The sequence below is a fragment of the Pagrus pagrus genome (assembly GCF_965226575.1).
Source record: "Pagrus pagrus genome assembly, chromosome: 13".
Taxonomy (NCBI): Eukaryota; Metazoa; Chordata; class Actinopteri; order Spariformes; family Sparidae; genus Pagrus; species Pagrus pagrus.
In genome coordinates this window covers 19,920,736-19,941,530 of record NC_140197.1, presented here as the reverse complement: position 1 = coordinate 19,941,530, position 20,795 = coordinate 19,920,736, and the positions used below count along the sequence as shown (strand labels likewise).

Here is a 20,795-nt window from a genome sequence, read left to right as displayed (position 1 = left end):
GCCTTTTATGGCTCCAGAGGAAGCTCCATGTAATCTGATAAACTGTCTCCAGTGATGACATTCAGTGGCATTGCATTATGGGTAATGTAGGCACCAGGTTTTGAAAAATAGTATAACACCGTTAGACTCATTATGGACAGTTTATAAAGAAATTGTCAAAATCAATACATCAAAACCAGAGATAATGTCTTATTATTCCATGCAAACCTGGTGCCTACATTACCCAGAATGCAATTTAGCCACTCAATGACATCACTGGAGGAATTTATCAGATTACATGCCACTTCCTCTGGAGCCACAAAAGGCTTCACGATACAGTGTTGTTTGTTTCGGTTTTTTTTTACATATTCAGTAGTACTCCCCGAGACCTGTAAACACACTTGAATGTGTAAAAAAAATGTGGAGTTGCCCTTTAAGAGCCCTAACAGAGTAGTTATTGCAATCTGCTGCCGCCTAGTGGAGGCAACAACATGTGACATTCACAGACATTCCTTCACGAGCCTATACATGTGCACAATCAATATAATAGTCCCATGATTTCTATACAAAATAATTTAGATTTAATGGCAGTATTTACCACTGCATGATACTCCATATATTTAAATCCACTCATGGATGAAAAGTAGTCTCTATTAGTTTAGTCAGTTCACTCCAGTGTTGTTAAATGTGTATAGAGTGGGTAAGGGGTTACCTAACATTGCTGAAATCTGCTCATATTACACCATAAAGATGTTGAGCAGGTTGAAATCAGCAGCAATAAGCGGATCTGGCACGAGTGCGGTGGTTTAATTCCTCGCGGGAGGGGGTCTTCATATCTGAGCGAGCCAAAGGCAGCTTCATGTCCTCACAGTGATGCAAGCCTAACATGACCGCAGAGCACCAACACAGGGCTTTTCTTTTCTTTTCTTTTCTTTTCTTTTCTTTTCTTTTCTTTTCTTTTCTTTTCCTTTCTTTTCTTTTCGGCGCTCTTTGCAGCTGCATTGAAATGTGTTCACATGAATCGCGCCGATTGCATCAATGGTAAACAGCGCTGGCTGGAAGTCACGTGCGGCTCTCTCCCGACAGCGAAACGTCAGCTCGAGCGCTGATTGGCTGAACCTTGCAGCTACGGCGTGACCTGCTCTCTGATTGGTCTTTGATCCCCGTCAGTCATTGTTGTCGCCGCCCTCTGATAATGCAGCATGGGCGAAAATACCAGACTCAAGAGCTACAGCTGAGGAAGCAGACCCCTGTACTGTCAACGATTTTGGACGATTGAACGAAAGGTGAGCGAATAAACGCCATTTTGATATACGTAGTAACCGTTAGCATGTATTTCCAGGGCGGTGTTGTGAAATAAACAGGCAGGATGTGGCGGTTTAGGGGTTGTTAGCCACCTGGACGCTCGGATGCTAACCCACATTGCAGCAGTGAGGGAGGCTGGAGCCTCTCGCCACGTTAAGTTAGCTCGCTGGCTAATTTGCTGCTGCTAGCGTGAAAAGACAGACAACGATACGACAGACAGCAGGAAAACACACACAGTGTATTATGATGGGTCGAGGTATATACCGAAGCAATGGCGACGTTTTGTGTCCAAACTAGATCCCGTCCAGGTCGACATTAACGTTAGCTGTGGTTGGTGTTAGCAACTTAGCATCTAAGCCATGATGACTGGCCCTGTGAGTTGACTCCAGCTGGTGCACAGAAGCTGAGCTGGAGTTGTTCAAGATAATTACGAACCAGAAGTACTAATAATTTGTTAAATCGGATGGCTAACTAGTCGTCTAATCAATCAATAACGATGGAGAGATTTTAGAAGTGACAGCAATGGCTGTGCTGCCTTCAGGTGCTCCTCAAAAAGTCAACCGTTCGCGTTTTACTCAACTTTGAGATTAGAAGTGCTGCTTCTAATAATAGTTATTATATTAATAATGCACACATAACATCTGCTTTTTTTTTTGCATTTGTTTGTCCTTGTTATTTAAATATTAAGTGGCCCAGCAGCATTATTTGTGCCAGCAATATAATTACGTTAATTAAATAATTGCCAAAAGATTGTTAAATTATCTAGTTATGCATTGACCGTAATACATGATTCATATTGTTGACACGTGTTAATAAAGTCATGATAACAATACTGCATATTGTACCATTTACACCAGTAATAGGCCTGCAACTAGGATTATTTACATTACTGATAAAGTCCTGATTGTTTTGTGAATTAATCGGTTGATTGGTTCGTCTATAAAATATTAGGAGATAGTAAAGAATGGCAGTCATAGCCAAGCAGTCCAGTACCAAAAGATGTTGTCTCTTGAGAGTTGCTGTTTTAAATGCGTTAAAAATAGTCTTACAAATTATTTCTGTTGCTTGACCTCAAGTGGTCAAATCCTGCAAACAGTCCTCTGATCTTTCAGATTAGCGGCACTTTTTTGTATTCTCTAGGTTTGCACACAAATGCACCAGCGCTAGCAGACCCCTCAGATAACCCTGTCTGTTATCACTTGGACTTGATTGAATTTAGGGAAAAATGAACATCAAAAAATTGAATAGAGAAATAATATTCCAGGGTCACCCAAGTAAATTCTATACATCTAAAACACAGGATTAAAATGCTGTTGTTGTTAACACTAAATGCATTTACGCAGTCTGACAAAAGCTCCATAAATATCCACTAAAATGAACATTTTGCTAAAATTTAGCCTGTTTCATACAGGCTATGTGAAATCCACATTTGTATGTATTATTGCTATTGTTATGATGTGGTAATACACCTTTAGACTTGTTAATATTATGTGTATGTTGGTGGAAACCTTAGAAAATAGCATTTTTTGCAATTGGCAAATCTACTGATGTAACCAAATATGTCGATGCGAGTATTATTTCCAAAGTATGAGTTTCTATAACCAAAGTAACTCATTAGAGAACATAAAAATGAGCCTTGTTATCATATTCATATAGAGAGAGGTCAGTTTTAATCAGACAGCCATTACTTGAAGTAATCTGTATTTTAACATAATGTGATTTTACGCCATCATTGTATTGATGCATTGATACATGGATGGCTGAGGCAAGCCAGACATTAATGAACAACCGCAGTGGTCAGTGTCCCAGTGTACAATGTTAAAAACTGTATGATACCGTGATAATTTTTCTGAGATACTTATCAAGGTAAAAGGTATTACAATTATTATAATCAGTTACATCACTGATGTGCATGAACATGACAGTCCCCCTTCAAAAACAAAAGGATGCTTTTGATTGAACAATGACTTTTTAATGTAATTTCACAAAACTTCAGATGAACTTAAAATATATTTACTTTAATAACATTAATATGATGGAATGCAGGTACCATAGATAAGCAGATGTAGCTGCTAAATCGCCACAAACATTGGAAAGTTTCTGCGCGCTGTGTATAAACGACATTACTAATTGTTGTGACACAAGAGCATGATCAAACACCTTGTTCAGGTCAGTGTATTAACATTGCATCACTGCAGTTATCCGTGTCCCTCTGGGCTGTGTCGTTCTTAGTTGTATCAGTATCAGCGGCACGTGAAGGTCAGCTCGCCCTTGTGCATACAATGCATGTTCAGCCCTCCTTCCCTCCTCGTGACGTCACTGCCCACTCTGATGAACACGACTCTCATCACCGCACTCTCCATGCCTGTGGTGGTTTTAATGTAGCACTGTAACATCTCCATGATATGATGCTTTCACTTTTACGAGGGTTTGTTGTGTTCAGGGTCACTTCTGCTCCATCCTGAGCGAAATGGGAGGAATTAGAGACTGAATGATGCGGTTTACACGCTCCTCAGTTAGAGTTGAACACGTTTTGCCTGCCTGCTGCCTTTTGTAGAAAATCACACGTCAGAAGTCATTCACTGAGCTGACTCTGGCAGACGGTTGTTGTGGAAATGTGCACACACTGTTATCTACACTGAAATGGTCTTTTTAGTGCACTCAGCTGCACTGTATTTAAAGGGACAGCAGCCAATGTAAATGTTGTATTTTTTTTCAAGCAACATTTGTTATCTTATCTCTCATGTCACTGATAGTCCAGATGACCACATGTGATGATTTACAGCTTTACCGAAGAAACATGCCAGTTGCTGGGTGATAACAATAAAAACATTGATGCAGGCAAAACAAATTATAAGAAATCTGACCTGGCAGCTGCTTACACCTTATGTGCTGTAAATGCTCTTCTGTCTCATACACTGCCCCCCCCACCCTATGTGACCAATGTCTCACGTCTTGCATAACTGTGGGGACAGCTGCCAAGACCCAGCTGGCTCCTCAGATGCACTCTGTGCTCACATCCCTTGTGGAGCCACGTCAGGATGTGTGTCCTGGAGAGGTACCTGCTGGAGGACAGGAGCGTTATTGGGCTGTTTAAGATATAATGTGTAACTATGCAAAATGTTTTCAACAATTTTAAACCACTGAAATCCGTTATCGTATACAAGGTAAAGGTGAATTTTAAATGTCAGCGAACGTGATAAAACGTAACTTTACATTTTTAAAACATTACCTAGTCTGTGAACATGCTTGCCTATGTCACGTAGATATAATTTCATCAGCAGTGTTGGTTGCTAAACAATGAAGACAACAACTTCCATGAATCCCACACAGCTTCACAATCAAGGTCATCAAATTATTTTTACTGTTTTGATTGAGAGACCCCTAGTGGCAGAAAATACATCCTGCTTGTTTTAAGTGATTATCTGAGAGATAGAATTTAATATTTGATCAGCTCAAGGCTTACTTTTGTTTTTTGATCACATCAGAAGGCAACAATAATTTACCTCACTGTTAAGGCAGGTGATCTCTTCCTCTGCTGGACGGTTATGAGCTCCCAGACCTCGATGTCTCCTGAAGTTGCAGATATTTTAGGTTGCTGTCCTTCTTTTAGTTCGCTGCAAACTGCTGCTAACTGCTTTAAAAATCTCTGAGCTGTAGGTCACACACATAACACGTCGTCAAAGCATCACACCGCTAACGTCAATTTGACGCCGTTATTACCTCTACTGCCATCTCGGAGGCAGAAATACCCTGAATAAAGGCACAGCTGTCCCACCTTGGAACAGGTTGTATAAAAGACCATTGCCAGTGTTTCATATGCCAGCAAACTGACCATTTAATAATTAAAAAAAAGACAGTAGAGTTACTTACAGTTCTTTTGAGGAGGGTCTCGACCTAATAAGATGATGTGATTGATCTCTTTGAGCAAAAAGGAGAAAATGAACATTGTTTTCACATAGTTCTTGTGTGAGAAATTTCTGACACTGACACTTAATCCGACTTTCTCTGCAGTGATGTTCCAACAATGCCGATAGTTGATAAACTCAAGGAGGCATTAAAACCTGGTCGAAAGGAGACGGGCGATGAGGGCGACCTCAACAAACTGCTGGCCTCTTCTGCCAAGAAAGTCCTTTTGCAGAAGATAGAGTTTGAGCCTGCCAGCAAGGGTTTCTCTTATCAACTGGACAGCCTGAAGAACAAGTATGTGATCCTCAATCCCAGGAATGAGGGCGCTACGGGCCAGAAGGCCACAGAGCCTGCCCAAATAAAGAGGCAAGGTAAGCTCTCAGATTGAACTGGATAGTTTGAAGTGTTTCCATATTTGCTTTACCAGGCCTGAAAGCTCAGTTTCTAAGTCCTGTATAATACTTTTTTGATAATTGAATCCCCTCTTTCAGTCTCAGAGAACGTGGTTGGGGGCCAGAGCGATGGGATCCCCGCCCCGCAAAAGATGCTCTTTCCAGGGAACAAGCTTACCCTTAAATGGGAGCGCGTGTACAGGGTGGGAGCCGGCCTCCACAACCTCGGGAACACCTGCTTCCTCAACTCCACAGTGCAGTGTCTCACCTACACTCCGCCACTTGCCAACTACTTACTCTCAAAGGAGCACAGCCGTGCCTGTGAGTACTTGAATCGAGCTCTTAAAATGCAGCCAGACTCGGGGCATGTACGCTCTCATTCACCTACATTTTTCTGAACACACCTGCAAAGTTCCCATATTGTAAAAAGTGAGATTTCCTGTCTTTTTTTTTTTTTCCTAAAGCACCTCTTTGTGCTATATAGATATTTTGAAGGTGTTAAAACACTCAATTGGGAAAAATGCACACGTATTAAGAAACTGTGCTTTCAAATGAACCGTCAGGACTTCCTGAAGGTGTGATGTCACAACTTTTGTCACCCTCAGCCATGGTTGCAAAAACACCAGCAGAGCTGATGCAGAAACACGGTGGGCGGAGCCTGCTCAGGCCTGTGAGAGCCGGCCAATCAGAGCAGACTGGCTGAGGGCGGCCTTAAAGAGAAAGGCACCAGAGGGTTAATAGAGGGCGCTGCAGCAATGGACAGTATGAGAAAAATGTTTTTTGAAAAGCATGTAAACATTTTGCCCCTGAAAATGAGCATGATATGGAACCTTTAAGTTATGGAAATGACACCACGAGCTTCTGTGACCAAGTGTTCAGACACGTGTGGCTGAATGTCACTCTGGAATTCAAGCCAAAGCAGCTGAAGAAGAAAAACAAAAACAGCTGCTTCAGCCGGCCAGTTAGCTCACATTAAGTTTCATTCAGGCTGTGAAACAAGACTCACTGACTTCTAAGTTTCAGTGCTTTATGCTAAATTCTGAAATAGTAAGCAAACAAACACGCTCACTTTCTACTGCAGGTGCACAGTCATGAGTAAGTTTTTATTGCATCAAGACTTTTTATTTTTTGTTTTTATGTGTGTGAAATGCTTTGAGATGCAATTTTTATGCATTTAAAAGTCAATATGCTCACATGTGCGTTGTGTATTTTGCCATTTGTTCCTGAAAAAATTACCGATTTCTTTAAAATGGTAGCAGATTAGACTGAGTTGATTTTTCACCCAGATTTGAAGTCTCAAACACCCATTTGTTTTCTGCCATAATATGACATTTACAGTAAATGAATTGCTTTTGCAGCATGCCACAGCTTAGATTATGCTTTAGGTAATTAAAAGTGAAGTCATACATGGGGGAGAAAAGCAAAGTACGCTGCTGAGCGCCTTTCAGTCACCACCAGTGTCCTTCATATGATCTATTTTTCATCCGATTTTCACTTTTTAAATGCAAACACACTTTAGAAAATTTGTTTGAAACGTAAACTTAGCATTTTTTCTGAATACCACCAGCCTAATCCTTTCTGATTGTGCACTGTGGCTTTTTGTACTTATTCTGTGAAGGATCCATTTAGCATTACATTTTACAGTGCATTTTTGTTTTTCGTTATCTGAATACTGTCATAATAACGCATTTATCATTTTCAATAATAACTCTGATTCTCTTTGTTGTTGCTGTCTGTGTTTCAGGTCACCAGTCAGGCTTCTGTATGATCTGTGTAATGCAGAACCACATCATCCAAGCTTTTGCCAACACGGGCAATGCCATCAAGCCTGTCTCCTTCATCAGAGACCTGAAAAGTAAGACCACCAGCTTCCCTCAACACTGCCAGACTGTGTCAGATTAGTTTTTGCTCGCTAGTTTTCAGTGTAGGTTGTGTTAGGAAGCACAGACACCTGCTTTTTTTGTTGTTGTTGAATTACTGCCAGAGGCTCGATGACGCAACACTAGCCACGGTGTCCCATGTGACAGCAGCCAGTAACTGCAGTCCAAAAGTGGAGCTGTGTGGCTGCAGGCTGTGAATGAACACCGTGTAGAGAGCGGAGAAGAGGTGTGAGTTGCACCTTGACATGGTGAAGCACTGTGCTTGAGTCACACGGGAGGAGCCCTCCCTCCATCCCAGTCCCCTCCCTACCTGCCTGCTTCGTCCTTATGTGCTGCTGCAATCATGTCTCCACCTCCTGCGCCTCATTTTTTTTTTCCATTCCCCCCTCCACCCCTCCTCCTTCCCCGATGCCCTCTCTGTCTCCTTGTGACTGCAGGCTGAGGGGAGCAGCTTTAGCACAAAAATGTTCCGGCCACCGTTTTCGCTTCTTTTCAACCCGGACATAGAGATGTACTGGATGTGTTTTATACAGGCCGTAGCTACCATTAAGGACGCCGAGGTCATTTTTCTGGGTCTTTCTTTTTTTTGTGTTACTTTTTAAATACATATATTTCCTAAAATGTTAAATCAAAGTGACAAAGTTGTGCGACATGTTTTGCAGAGAGGTGGGTATCATCTCGCCGGCATACCTAACCCAGCTCTCATTACATTATGTAACATATATGTAACGAGTTGCACACGTACGGTACGGTCGTGTCAGTCACTCTGGGCAAGGGACCTCTATTTGTTGTTACTAGTTTCACAACAGGAGCCCAAAGACTATTAACTGAAATGAGTTTAAAACATGACATGTCCAAACAAAAAAATTAATGGTGGGAAAAACATGATGACAAATGTTACGCTGCACGGCAGAATAAACAGTTTAATTAGCCCACCTTGCTGCAGTCACGCCGTCTGTTATCAGCTGCTTCTAAAGCGGCCCGTGCCAGACTTTGCACAAGGTTCAATGTGATGAAGGAATCGCATCAGGGCAGGGTTAGGGTTAAACTAAACTATGTTTGTTTACGATTGAGACAGAAGTCATTCACCTCTGTTGCTCCCTATTGCTGCGCTTTATTGTATCAGTGTCTTTGCAGAGAGGAAATGAAGCACAGATAGATTTGTGTTCAGTTAGTATTACCAAAATGTTTCAGTGAAACCTCATTTAGTATTTGTCTTTGATTTAAATCAAAACTTTCCATCTTCCAATTTTCCAATTTAAATTCAGCAGTGTTTCTTCCCTCAGCAGCTGCTGAATTTGAAATTGATGAGGCTACTTTCAACCCCCTGCCTGATGAACCCACACCAAAGAGTTTAAAAGAAAAAGCAGTAGGCTCCAGCACATTAGATAAGCTGTGTTCCTCAATTTGTTTGTTTGACAGTTAAGATGATTTTAATGCAAAAAGAAACTGAACTGAAAAAGATTCATTTCAAAATTGGCCGAATTTGCGACTCTTCTTCTGTTGAACATCTGTGCCTCTCTCTCAGCCCGCCTGCCAACCCTCCCCCAAAAAATGCAAATACTCGCAGTGTCATCACACTAAAATTGAAAAAGCTTCCTCCAACTGATCCTGAAATCGCCCGAGGATCTCACAGCTGGGGTCTCGCAAAGGAAATAAAATCGCGCGAGTTCATATCTTCAAGATGTTGTCTTTCTCATCCTAAGAGGTGCCCTGAACAGGTCATTAGAGCGATGGTGCCTCCTTCCTTTTTCCCACTCAGGGGTGACTCATTGTCCTAAGCTGGGAATGTGGTGATGACCGCATCATAATTCTACCAGCTCATACTTTCCTCCGTTCCATTAGGAAATAACAGTAGAGGCAAATGGTTTCAGAGCTACATTATCTCTAATGTGAGACTTTCAGATGAGACAGTTGGCTGGAGTCAGTAAGCGACTATAAGCTTTTTATTAGGTCGCTGTTGAATGTATGTCTGAGATACTAACTTCAGAGGGAAGCTAAGTGCCCATGAAAGTGTACTCTTTAACCTTAAAATAGACCTAAATCTTCACTGAGTACTGCTTTATAACGTGTGCATGTTGTGCCTATTCCTATGCATAAACATCTTATATAGTCGAAACCACGTTCTAACCTGCTACTCTTGAATAGTATGAATGTTTTTTTGAAACAAATACTGAAAGAAGCCTGTGTAGTTGTAGTTTGTTTTGCATCCTTTAAAAGTCTGACAGGAAGTTTTAAAGAATTGAAGCACTTTTCTTTTATTGAGCCTCTTCTCTGGTGTTTTGCAGAAACATATTTTTAGAGAATACGAGCGTTGGCAGAACAAAGGATTGTTAAAAATGCTTCCTCGGGCTGTCCCTTTGTTGTCAGCATGTCTGCGGATCGTCGTTGACACAAGGCGAATATAAAAAAGTCTGCCTTTTCAGTGTTTTAACATATTTGAGTGTTTGTTTCTGTGCAGTAAAAAACCCATCTGCTCACCTGTTTATTAAATGTAAAGCACTGGTCGTTACAAACCCATTTTCAGTAAGTGGTGAGGCTAAAATAATAATTGTAATAAAAATTGTGATATAAGACTTTAATTAGCTCACAGCTAATCCGCACTTTTGTCTCCGACAGAAATTGCCAGGCATTTTCGCTTCGGAAGCCAAGAGGACGCCCATGAGTTTTTGCGGTACACCATCGATGCCATGCAGAAAGCCTGTCTCAATGGCTACCCGAAGTAAGGCTTTTATTGTTGTCTGTTAAAGACATGAATATGTTTCATAAGAATATTGTTTTGACGATCTTTTCCTTCCTGTCTGTAGGCTCGACAGGCAGACCCAGGCCACAACGCTGGTGCATCAGATCTTTGGAGGTTACCTCAGGTCACGAGGTATTGAATGTTTTTTTTTACTATGTCACAAATGGAAATGTGCACTGTTGTTATTATTCCACTTTTGTAACTTTTGGTTGTGTGTTATTGATCCATTATCTAGCAGACCAGACTTATAACATTGTTTTATATATATACATCATTAAAACAACTTTAAAAATTTAGTTTATGCTGCTTTTACGGGTGCCGATACAAAGTAGTAGGCAGTAGTGTTGTCAAAAATGTCAATATATTGATACACATTGCAGCAAATCTCTCTACTACTAGAAATCAATAGGATTTCCTCAGCAGACATGAAATAGAGTGAAGTTAAATTTGATTATATATTTTCAAGATGCAGCTGTTGTAGATTACGAAACGATAAAACCTCTGGTGAAAGTGTCCGTTTGATCCAGATCTGAAATCGAAACATGTGAAGGTATTTCCCCATAATGTTTGATCTGAGAGTCAGAGGCAGTTGTTCTTAGTTACTGCTCTGTTTACAGGAAGTGGGGTAAAGTGTAAAATGCTCCACTAACACTACATCACCCCACTAAATGAACAGAGACTTATTTGTTTTTTAATACTGTGTTTCAGTGAAATGCTCTATTTGTAAAAGTGTGTCGGACACGTATGACCCTTACCTTGACATCGCCGTGGAGATTCGGGTATGTTCCACAACATCTCAATATAACCTTCACTTCTGTGGAAATATTCTGGAAGTGTATAATATTTTGTACTTTTGTTTTTCTCTTTCAGCAAGCAGCAAACATTGTGCGAGCGCTGGAACTGTTTGTTAAACCAGACGTACTCAGTGGAGAGAATGCCTACATGTGTGCCAAGTGAGTGCAGCTTATCTTGTCCAACAACATCCTACATTTACTTATTTAAGTAAATCTGCCGGGATTTGAAAAACAGTCTCAAATAGTCACACGAGAGTTTTTTTAATTTTATTATGACTTATGACTTTCTTTTGTCTTCCTCAGGTGCAAAAAGAAAGTACCAGCCACCAAGCGCTTCACAGTCCATCGAACCTCTAACGTACTGACCCTCTCACTGAAGAGGTTCGCCAACTTCAGCGGAGGAAAAATAACAAAGGTTAACAGAAGAATCTCACACTGTCTGCCGTTTGAAAGTGCTGTCTCATTTCTCTGTGATCTCATGTTCCTGTCATCTGTATTTCTCAGGATGTTGGTTACCCAGAATTCCTGAACATCCGACCCTACATGTCTCAGAGCTCAGGCGATCCTGTAATGTACGGCCTCTATGCCGTCCTGGTGCACTCTGGCTACAGTTGTCACGCTGGCCATTACTACTGCTATGTCAAGGTAAGATGAGTGAGTGAATGAACATCCTTTTTTTTGCTTTTCTTTTTTCCTTTTCAGGCAGTGTTGCATAAAGCTCACAAAACGTTCAGTGACATTGCTGAAGTCTGACAACACAGCAACACAGCCAGTTTGAATAATGTTTGACACATCTGTCTTGCTCACTGCGAGGCTTTGAAGGCGCTTTGTATCGCAGACAGTTTGAGAAATACTTAATTTAAAACATGATATCTTACCAAATCGACTCTCCCTCGTGGTACACTTTGAAGAAGAGCTGCGCCATTAAATTGTTTTATTGCCATGCAAATTAACAGAGGGCTGAACCAGATGTTGGCTGCTAAGTTTGCATTGCAAAGGTTTCTATTAAAAACCTTCTTGTTTCCTCTCAGGCAAGCAACGGACAATGGTACCAAATGAATGATTCAATGGTGCACTCCAGTAACATCAAAGTGGTCTTGAACCAGCAGGCTTATGTGCTTTTCTACCTGAGGTAAGACACTGTGGGCTGCTGCAAGAGATCAAAAACATGTCTGTTTATCCCTGGATATATAATAAAATAAACTGGACTCTTTGTTTTTGTATTAAAGGATCCCTGAAACCAAGAAGAATGCAGACGGGCAGACCACCAAGCAGGGGATGTTGCATCCTGGGAAGAACAGTGTGTCCTCTGAGCAGATAAAGAGGGCCAACCTGAACGGGCCTCTCTCCTCGCCGCAGGTCACAAAGGTGTGAGACCAGATCACAGCCAGCCTTTCATTGGACTTTAAGCCCATTTTAAGTGTTAAATAAAAATAATTCCTCCTTCCAGAAACTTGAGCCTGCACAGCTGCGGAAGATCCAGTCCATGGACGGTGGTTTAGGCCTGCCCATTTCCAGGAATGGTGTGAGCTCTCTGCCACAGCCCAGACTTTCAAACTGGACGTCGTCCTCCAATGGCCCGCCGAAGCTGCCGGGCGGACCCACGACCATCGAAGAGCCTTTCAAGAAGCTGAAGAAGCCCTCCCCCCAGAGCCAAGCGCAGTCCCGCAGCAGCACCCCGACCCCTTCCAACAACGGGGTCAGCAGGACGGAGGGAGATAAAAAGCAAGGTGGCGAGGGCAGAGGCATGGCAGCGTCTACCTCAATTAAGTCTTTGTCTGACTCTTCCTCTGCCGACACCACTGACTCAAAGGTAATATTTGCACTGAAAAGGCACAGACAAGCAGGAATCTTACTTCAAAGGCAGCATCTAGGCTGCTATTGTCATCTGTTATCATCATTTAGACCGGCCCAAAATAGACCAAAATGTGCTTAACTAGATGTGAAAGTACTGAGACGCTCATGGTGATCTAAAAACATACTGTTGGAAAAGTGATCTGCGAAATGCAAACAAGCTATTTAACAACACAGGGAATAAAAAACAATAATGCTGACAAAAACTGTCCATGTTGCATATATTGTATACTATGAACATTTCTGTGCCAGCTGTAATCGATTAATCCTTTGGGCTACAACATTTCCTTTGTTTTTCTGTCCAGGACTCCGTCGGCACCAAAAGTGCGCCAGTAGGAGAGACGCCCTCCACCCCTCGGAAAGGCTCCAACGGCCTGGCGTCTCCAGCCAAGAGCGTGGAGCGCTCGCAGAGCACAGAAGAGCAGAAGACGGCAAAAATTAAACCCCCGGCTCTCAACAACATCACGTCTGAAGCCACCAGCACCATGTCACCTCCACCTGCCAAGAAACTGGCCCTGTCAGCCAAGAAGGTGAACACTCCCATCCACAGCAGCAGCACCACTTCCTGTCTCAGTGAAAGCTCATGATACCTCGGTTTGGTTTCAATAAGTAGTTTTATTAAGGCAAGAAAACTCTCCTTTTCTGGTTTATTTCCTGCTGTATGTAATGTGTTTTTATCTCCAGTGTGCCTGTCTAATCAACCACATGGTAGCTCTTGTTTAGAGTTTGTCTTCTTTTCCTTTAGTTTGTCCTTTTTTTCTAACCATTTCTAATTCTTCTCTGCCATACCCTCTCCTCTTTGTTTTCCTCCCTCCATCTTTTCCTGCCATCCCTTTTTTAATCTTCCTTATTTTTGTCACATTCATGGCTATTTTCTTTAGACCACCAAGTTTTTATTTATGTCGATAACTGCAGGCTCGCAGCCGGAGTCCGAGCAGCATTGATGCTCTGCCCCCTTTGCCACGCCAGCTGTCCAGTGACCCCACGCATCACAATCAACTTAACCCCCTCACCTTCGCCTCACCTTCTCACACCCACAGGTAGGAACTCTGAACCTCACACCACACGTGACGTGCGCTCAGAATAAAGACGACCAAGTTAATCCAGATGTTGTCTCTTGTTTTCTTCCCAGAGCTGGTCCATTCCATTCACCTAAAGTCCAGTCATCGCAGCCTTTTGCTCACTCAAGTGGATCCTTCAAACAACAGTCCCTTCTCTCCACACTGCAAAAACCAAACGCCAGCCTTTCTCTTAAAACCAACGGGCTGCACAGTACCGGCCCAAAGAACCCCAAGTCTTCCAACAACCTCAGCTCCTCGGCCCAAGAACCAGACCTCAATAGCCCTCTAAAGGCCAATCAAAAGAAGAAGAAGAAAAAGAAGCGGCGGCATTCTGAGGTGGAGGCTGAAGCAGAGCCAATCACGTCCCCAGCTACAGCGACGCCAGCCGACCTCGTGGAATCGGCCAGCGAGAAGAAGCGGAAGAAGAAGAAGAAGAAGCGAAAGAGGGAGAACGTGGATGTCGAGAAAGTCAAGGAGAGGGAGTGCGTCCCGTCTCATCTGGACAACCAGGAAGAGGATTGGTGTCAGGGTGGCATGTGGAGTCTAACATCTAAACCGGATACAGAACCGTCTCAGCAAGAGCCTCCGTTAGCTTCCGCAACGTCAACGCAGTGCGAGTCCAGTCAGAAAGAACAGGAAATGGACTCTGAGAAGATGAAGAAGAAGAAGAAAAAGAAAAAGAGGATGCAGCTGGAGGAGGCTCTGAAGGACACAACGTCAGCGCGCTCTGCATCTGAAATGTGGGTGGAAGTTTATGGTTCTAATTGTTTTGCCAATATTGTTCATGTCTGTTGAAAAAGTGCTGCCTGAAGTAAATTCTGAGGCACATAACGTTGTTTCCATAACAACCAGTTGGCCCCATCATTGAACTGTGCTCAGGCATTTCTAGAAACTCACAGTGCAGCAGTGTGCTACCTACTAACTCTCTAGGAAGGAAAGGCATGAGTACTTCTGTACCTGTACTTGGCCCAATTTTATTTTTTCTTGTTCAGGGGCGTAAATCACAATTTCTTTTCATCACGATACAATGATGCATCGATTCTTTGAGCAACAATATATTTGCTGATGTCATAAAGTCGATTCAGTTCAATAAAACGATTGTTTTTAGCTTGCCACCTTTATAAGCTCAAGCCTGTGCCATTTTACATTGCATAAATTAGACTTTAACCCCTGGCCACAGCTTAACAAATCAAATGTATCATGGGGGTCTCACAATCTAAATCGATTTTAAATTTGAAAAAAAATGTATTTAAAAACTCTGCTCATACAGCAAAGGATGTGCACCATGGTGCATTCAAGTGCACCTCATAAAAAATGTAAATGACGATTGTCAGGGCATGTTGGTCTAATTACAGCACAGCCGTCAGTGCTGAAATTGAGTCATCATTGGTTGAAGTCACTGCATCTCCCAACAAAAACATCAAGACTGAATTTCAGCCTGCATGCATATGTTTTCAGCCTAACATTGTAGAAACAGAGCAGCTGATGTTGCCATATCGAAAGCAACGAGTTAGCTGACGACTGGGTGAGATGTCCCGTTTGCCGGTTGACAAGACTTTACTCCAAAATCCAAAATGTTTTCACCCTGCTGATTTATTCCCAAGACGCGAAGGGCGTATCTTAAAGATGATGATATGGATCGATAACATTGAATCGTCGAATTGATACACCAATCTAGATCAAGGGATCATTACACCCCTATTGCTGTGTATGTGTTGTTTGTGTTTTCTTTTTAGTTAAGTTAGTCAGCTTTCTACAAAGCAAATAACATCATACATCTTTTTCTGAAAAGATTTAATCAGCTCATCTTGGGAAAGATTTAAGGTCAAATGCAGGCAAAGCCGGTGCCGTTTCCTTTGCTTTCATTGCCAAAGACAGATATTCACACTCTGTTTACGCACAACATTAACCTAACTGAACTTATTTTTCTCCAACAGCACTTCTGAGACAAAGGCCACAGTCGTTCAGAACGACACGGGAGATTCGATACTGTTGAAAAAGAAACTAAAGAGGAAGAAGAAGAGGCTAAAAGACGAGGTGAGACTGTGGGAGGAGAGCAGGCGATGCTCGGACGGGCAGAACGAAGAGCCTGAGGCAGCGGAGCCCCCTTCCAAAATGAACGCCACCGAGAACGGCAAAATAAGTAAACAAGGCGCAGGTATGTGAGCCTTGACTCGCACATGTATTCATACTATGAATTCTGCAGTGTGAAATAAATGTGTGATCCTGTTTCCATGCCAACACAGAACTAACAATACTGCTCAGCATTGATCAGTCATTTGCTGAAAATGGCTGCATCACCACAGCCGCTCAGCCTTTCATTTAAATAACGAGCCGTTTCACTAAGAGCACATGAGTCATTATATTTTGAGAATGCCAGATTTAATCGCCGTTTTATCTCAAATGCAGCCGCAGTGGTCGTGTGGGACAGCCAAGTGAAGGACGGCTACAAACGCAGCCAGGCGCCAGCCGCCGATGGTGGTGCGTCGGGCGACACCCCAGCTCGTGCTGCTACTGCTGCCTGGGATGGGAAGAAGACAAGCGGGGTGGTAGAGGAGCTGCTCAGGAACGCCACAGATAAGGCCTACGGAGCCAACGGTGAGAGTGCCTTTCAAACATGTATGGGTTGTTGAAATACTTCGATTTGATGAGCTGAGCAAAAGAATAAGTTTGTGTATGTGTTTATATGTTATTTGTTTGTGTTTTATAGTCCTCAGTTGGGATGGAGAGGTCTCTGCCATTAGTAGAGATGCTGCTGAAGATGCACGCCACGCCAGGTGTGACACTGTGATCGACGAGTGGGATGAAGACTTTGACAGGGGAAAGGTGAGGGAACACACAACAGGAAATGATAAGAATGTCATCTTATAGCCACATATTACAGGCGAAAAGGTCTTATATCTATATATGATGTCTTTTAGTTCACCTGTAATGTCTTGCCATCACAGTTTGCCTTTAGTGTTGCTAAACTTAAGGCCCTCTGTCACACTGTCACTCTCCTTCATCTTGTCCTTGTCTTTTTTTCGTGTGACTGAACAGGTGAAGAAAATAAAAAACTATAAAAGAGAGAAGTGGAGAGGTGGCAGCAGCATCTTCCAGAAGATCCAGGACAGGCGGAACAAGTGGTCTGTAACACCCGGAGGGAAGAGATTTCTTGGAATCCGTCGCTGAGAGTCCAAATTGCTGTTGAGGTCATGTTGACTGGATATCGAGACAACAATACTGTATACCAAACTTCTGTACCTTCTCTCACTCTTTTTTGTTTTTATCTTTCTTTTGTTAAGTTAAAGACCCGAATTCCTTAATCAGACACGAGCCCGCCCTCATCAATCCCAATTTTAAAGGAACGTGAATTGTTGTCGTCAGGCTTCAGTAACATTTAAGACTGGCCAGTGAGTTTAGACTCCCTCATATCTCCTTTGAATCCAAACACCACAGTAGTATGCACGCAGTATTTAAGAGAAACCATGTCAAATAAGTTGCTGTATGTTGGCATCCTCCAAACAATCAGGCTACAATGAATTTAATATAGTCTGCCATATTTGAGAAGGGTAGGCTAAGAATGAGAAAGTACACCTGCAGCCACGCTTCGGCTGTCTTGTAATGAAAACTGTACACAATCTCAGAGCATACTTTTTGCAGACATAAGGGCTCAGCAAGTTGGACGTTAAAAAAAAAAAGTGACCTTTTTCTACCCTTCTCTTGAAATTATTTTATACCAAATTATAAAGATCTAATATTGTTTATTCATTAAAACATATATTATTTTAAGACTTCTGTTTAATTTTCTTATTTTATGCCTTTATCCGCCGTCATTTTATTTTGCTGTGGTGTCTGTGCCATGTGGCTTGTTTTTAAGGACCAAATTTTGCCTGCATATTGTTGGTAAAATGAAGGTTTAAAATTGCCACCTTTTTTTTCTTTTTTTAAAAAAGATATGCATGTCTGAACTGGTTCAAAAACGTATTAAGGATTTTGTTTTTATTTCTGCTCTCCCCCTTATTTGTTCCTTAACGAATTTGGTTTATTTCAGTTTCAGTGTTGATGCATTTTACTGATTTGTATGAACAGTTTAACAGTTTGTGGAAGCGTTGACAAACAACACATCAGAGGCTGTAAGTTTCATCATATCTGTATGTTTACTGTTACCTGACAGTTCATATTGCAATGTGCATTTGCATAGTAGACGTTGGGGTAGTTGGAGGAACTTGAACGGGAGCAGTTGTTTCCTACTGTGCAGCTATTTGACCATGTAGCTCATCTCACCAGTCCAGCATTCAGAAGCTCTCCGTCTGGAGATTCAACCTTTCCATTCTCTGCCACAAACTGTTCTTTACCAATGTACTGAAATAAAAGGGTTACATTTTATACTTCAGGCACTGTGTTAGAATGGGACTGCCACATGCTAATAATTTCTTTTCCCCCCCTGTATCTTATATCTCTATGCAATTTTTCTGACTGTCATGCTGGTCACCTAGAAACTGGGCTAAGACTCAGGAACCCAGACATCCTGCATCCCATCCTCGTCTCTGATCGGAAGCCCCTGTTTCATATCAGAGTAGTCCCTCTCCCCGGACCACCATTTTGCATCCTGTACATCCTGTAGAAACTGTTTTATACGAAGTATTTCAGGTGTGGAAACCATGGGATCATCTTGCACCAAACCGGGCACAGATGCGTAGAGAAACTAACGTTATAACAAAAATGCTTTGCCAATGTAGAAGACTGTACAGTCCATCTTGTGCTACCTGTTTCCCTCCAACGCTGTAAAGATTTGCCCATGCATTTCTTTTCATTCTAGAGATGTTGCCTTGAATTGGCTATAAAAAGTATAGGATTTAATGTTATAAATATATAATTTAAAGAAGAAAAGACACAGATCTTTAATGTGCTACTAATACTCGGATCAGTTGGTGGATGTTAACTCGAGAATTAATCTGCAAATGTGTTAGTTCATTTGTGTATAAGAGAGAGTTGTCCGTTCTCACGCGAGACCTTCCCTATGTCACTGTAGTGCGTGAAGTACGAGAGAGGCTACAGCTGTCTAACCTCCCATAGGACGTGTTTGTCAGCTGTGAAATCAACGGAGGGTGTGACTCTCAAACTGACACAGGAACATTTACCAGTGTGAATGGACGGTCTACATTTTTGCATTGATGGTTCAATATTTCGCACCACCTTTTCTGACCAGGGAAAGAGACCTTTCATAATGAAAGTGGCTCTTACCACACTATAGATAACTATAAAGGTGCAATAAAGTTGTGACTTTTGTGAACTCGCTGTGTATTTCTGTCTTCTACTGCATAAATCTTGTCTTGTATATAGTTATGATAGCAGTTGGATCACTCTAGAAAGAAGGTAATTAGATATTTTACAGCAATGCAGCATCAGCCAAAGCACATTAAGCTATCAATAATTCAGTATTTGATAATGTGTTTGTAATTATACAAATGTGTTGGTCTAGTTGTGCTGTATCAAGCTTGTATCACATCTGAACTCTAAAAAGCTGATTCACAAAAACTTGCTGCATTGCTGTCAAAATGTTAAGGCGTCTTACTTTGTGGCCACGCCCCTTTATGTGATGTCATAAGTATTTTTTCCTCGAAACCTGAGGCTAAACACAGTATGACATCACTGATTAGCTCGAGGTGCTGCAACTTTAAAGGTCCCACATTATGCTCATTTTCAGGTTTATACTTTTATTTTGAGTGTCTACTAGAAAATGTTTACATCCTCTTAAGGTAAAAATAAAAATAAAACTATATTATTATTCTCATATTTCACACCCACTGTCTGAATGATCTGTCTCTTTAAGGCTCCCCTCCCAAACAGCCAAGTCTGCTCTGATTGGTCAGCTCTCACAGGCCAGAGTAGGCACCGCCCACTGTGTTTCTGCATTGGCTCTGCTGGTGTTTCAAAGCATGTAGACCCTCTTTTGTACAATATGGGACCTTTAAAAGCTGCTATAATCTATTATTTATTTTTACCGATTTTTAACAATGTATCAAATGTTAAAGGGGTCACTCATGCACCCATTATTCAATGGATCTGCAGCTCCTCTCAGCTTTACGGAGCTTTACAGCAAGTTTTAGCTCGTTTTTTTTTTTCAAATGAGCAGTCAGGTCCATAATGTTACTGTTCTGGTTCACTCACTCCTCTCCTCAACGTCAGAAATCAGAAACAGTTGGCAACTACCTAGCTGGTGAACGTCAGAGTTGGTGGAGACCAAAAACGGAGCTAAAAGAGAGTGATACTGGACTAAAATGCACCATTTGCCGGGAGCAAGACCCCACATGAATGATAATAAGGGCTCCATAACTGCTAAACGTGTTTGCTAATAATGCAGTGTCAATGTTGTTGTTGACGAGTTATCTTCACTCCTGTTTATCAGCCTGACTGTAGCAGCGATCTGCAGAGATGACTGCTGCTGTCAGGTGTTTTTATACTGTAATGTTGATGGCTGACTGGAGCTGGAGCAGAAATGTGTTTTACTTATTGAGCGTAATGTTACAGAGAGGAGACGGGGGGAAAAAGGAGTGAGAACTGGAGTCTGGTGAGTGCTGAATTTAGTGAGGGTTGACCTGAATTCAAACACACACACACTTCCTATGCTAGCGTGCTGCTGCTCACTGCATAGGACTAATGAATAGTAATCAGGCTGTTTGAGGCGAATAAACACTTACTTGAAACTTGCTTCACTGGTGGTGAATACACCAATAAACAACCACCTTTGCAGATGAGAATCTATGTCATGACTAAGTAGACATTCAATTCTTACATATTAGCTTGTATCATTGATGCTTAGTTTGAGGGTAGAAATTAATGGATTTTTGATAAAGATCTTCGGCTGATATCCTTCGTATGACTTAAAGATGCAA

General features: G+C 41.9%; 1 protein-coding gene across 1 annotated transcript; it reads left to right on the top strand.

Moving 5' to 3' along the window:
- The first annotated feature begins 1,180 nt into the window (after positions 1-1,180).
- On the top strand, positions 1,181-19,192 carry usp36 (ubiquitin specific peptidase 36). The gene is made up of 20 exons (XM_084370374.1): positions 1,181-1,265; positions 5,299-5,564; positions 5,685-5,906; positions 7,330-7,440; positions 10,085-10,187; positions 10,273-10,340; positions 10,917-10,987; positions 11,079-11,161; positions 11,306-11,417; positions 11,507-11,647; positions 12,034-12,134; positions 12,232-12,370; positions 12,453-12,815; positions 13,162-13,386; positions 13,772-13,896; positions 13,989-14,657; positions 15,855-16,075; positions 16,327-16,515; positions 16,628-16,743; positions 16,957-19,192. Exons 2-20 carry the CDS (start codon positions 5,312-5,314, stop codon positions 17,086-17,088), a joined length of 3,444 nt encoding a protein of 1,147 aa, XP_084226500.1. The 5' UTR covers positions 1,181-1,265; positions 5,299-5,311; the 3' UTR covers positions 17,089-19,192.
- The last annotated feature ends 1,603 nt before the right edge of the window (positions 19,193-20,795 follow it).

Excerpts from the sequence above, each read along its gene's own strand:
- usp36 (XM_084370374.1), top strand. The coding sequence starts at position 5,312 with ATGCCGATAGTTGATAAACTCAAGGAGGCATTAAAACCTGGTCGAAAG. Across the intron at positions 10,188-10,272 it reads TGTCTCAATGGCTACCCGAA|GCTCGACAGGCAGACCCAGG; the intron begins GTAAGGCTTTTA and ends TCCTGTCTGTAG. Across the intron at positions 11,648-12,033 it reads ATTACTACTGCTATGTCAAG|GCAAGCAACGGACAATGGTA; the intron begins GTAAGATGAGTG and ends GTTTCCTCTCAG.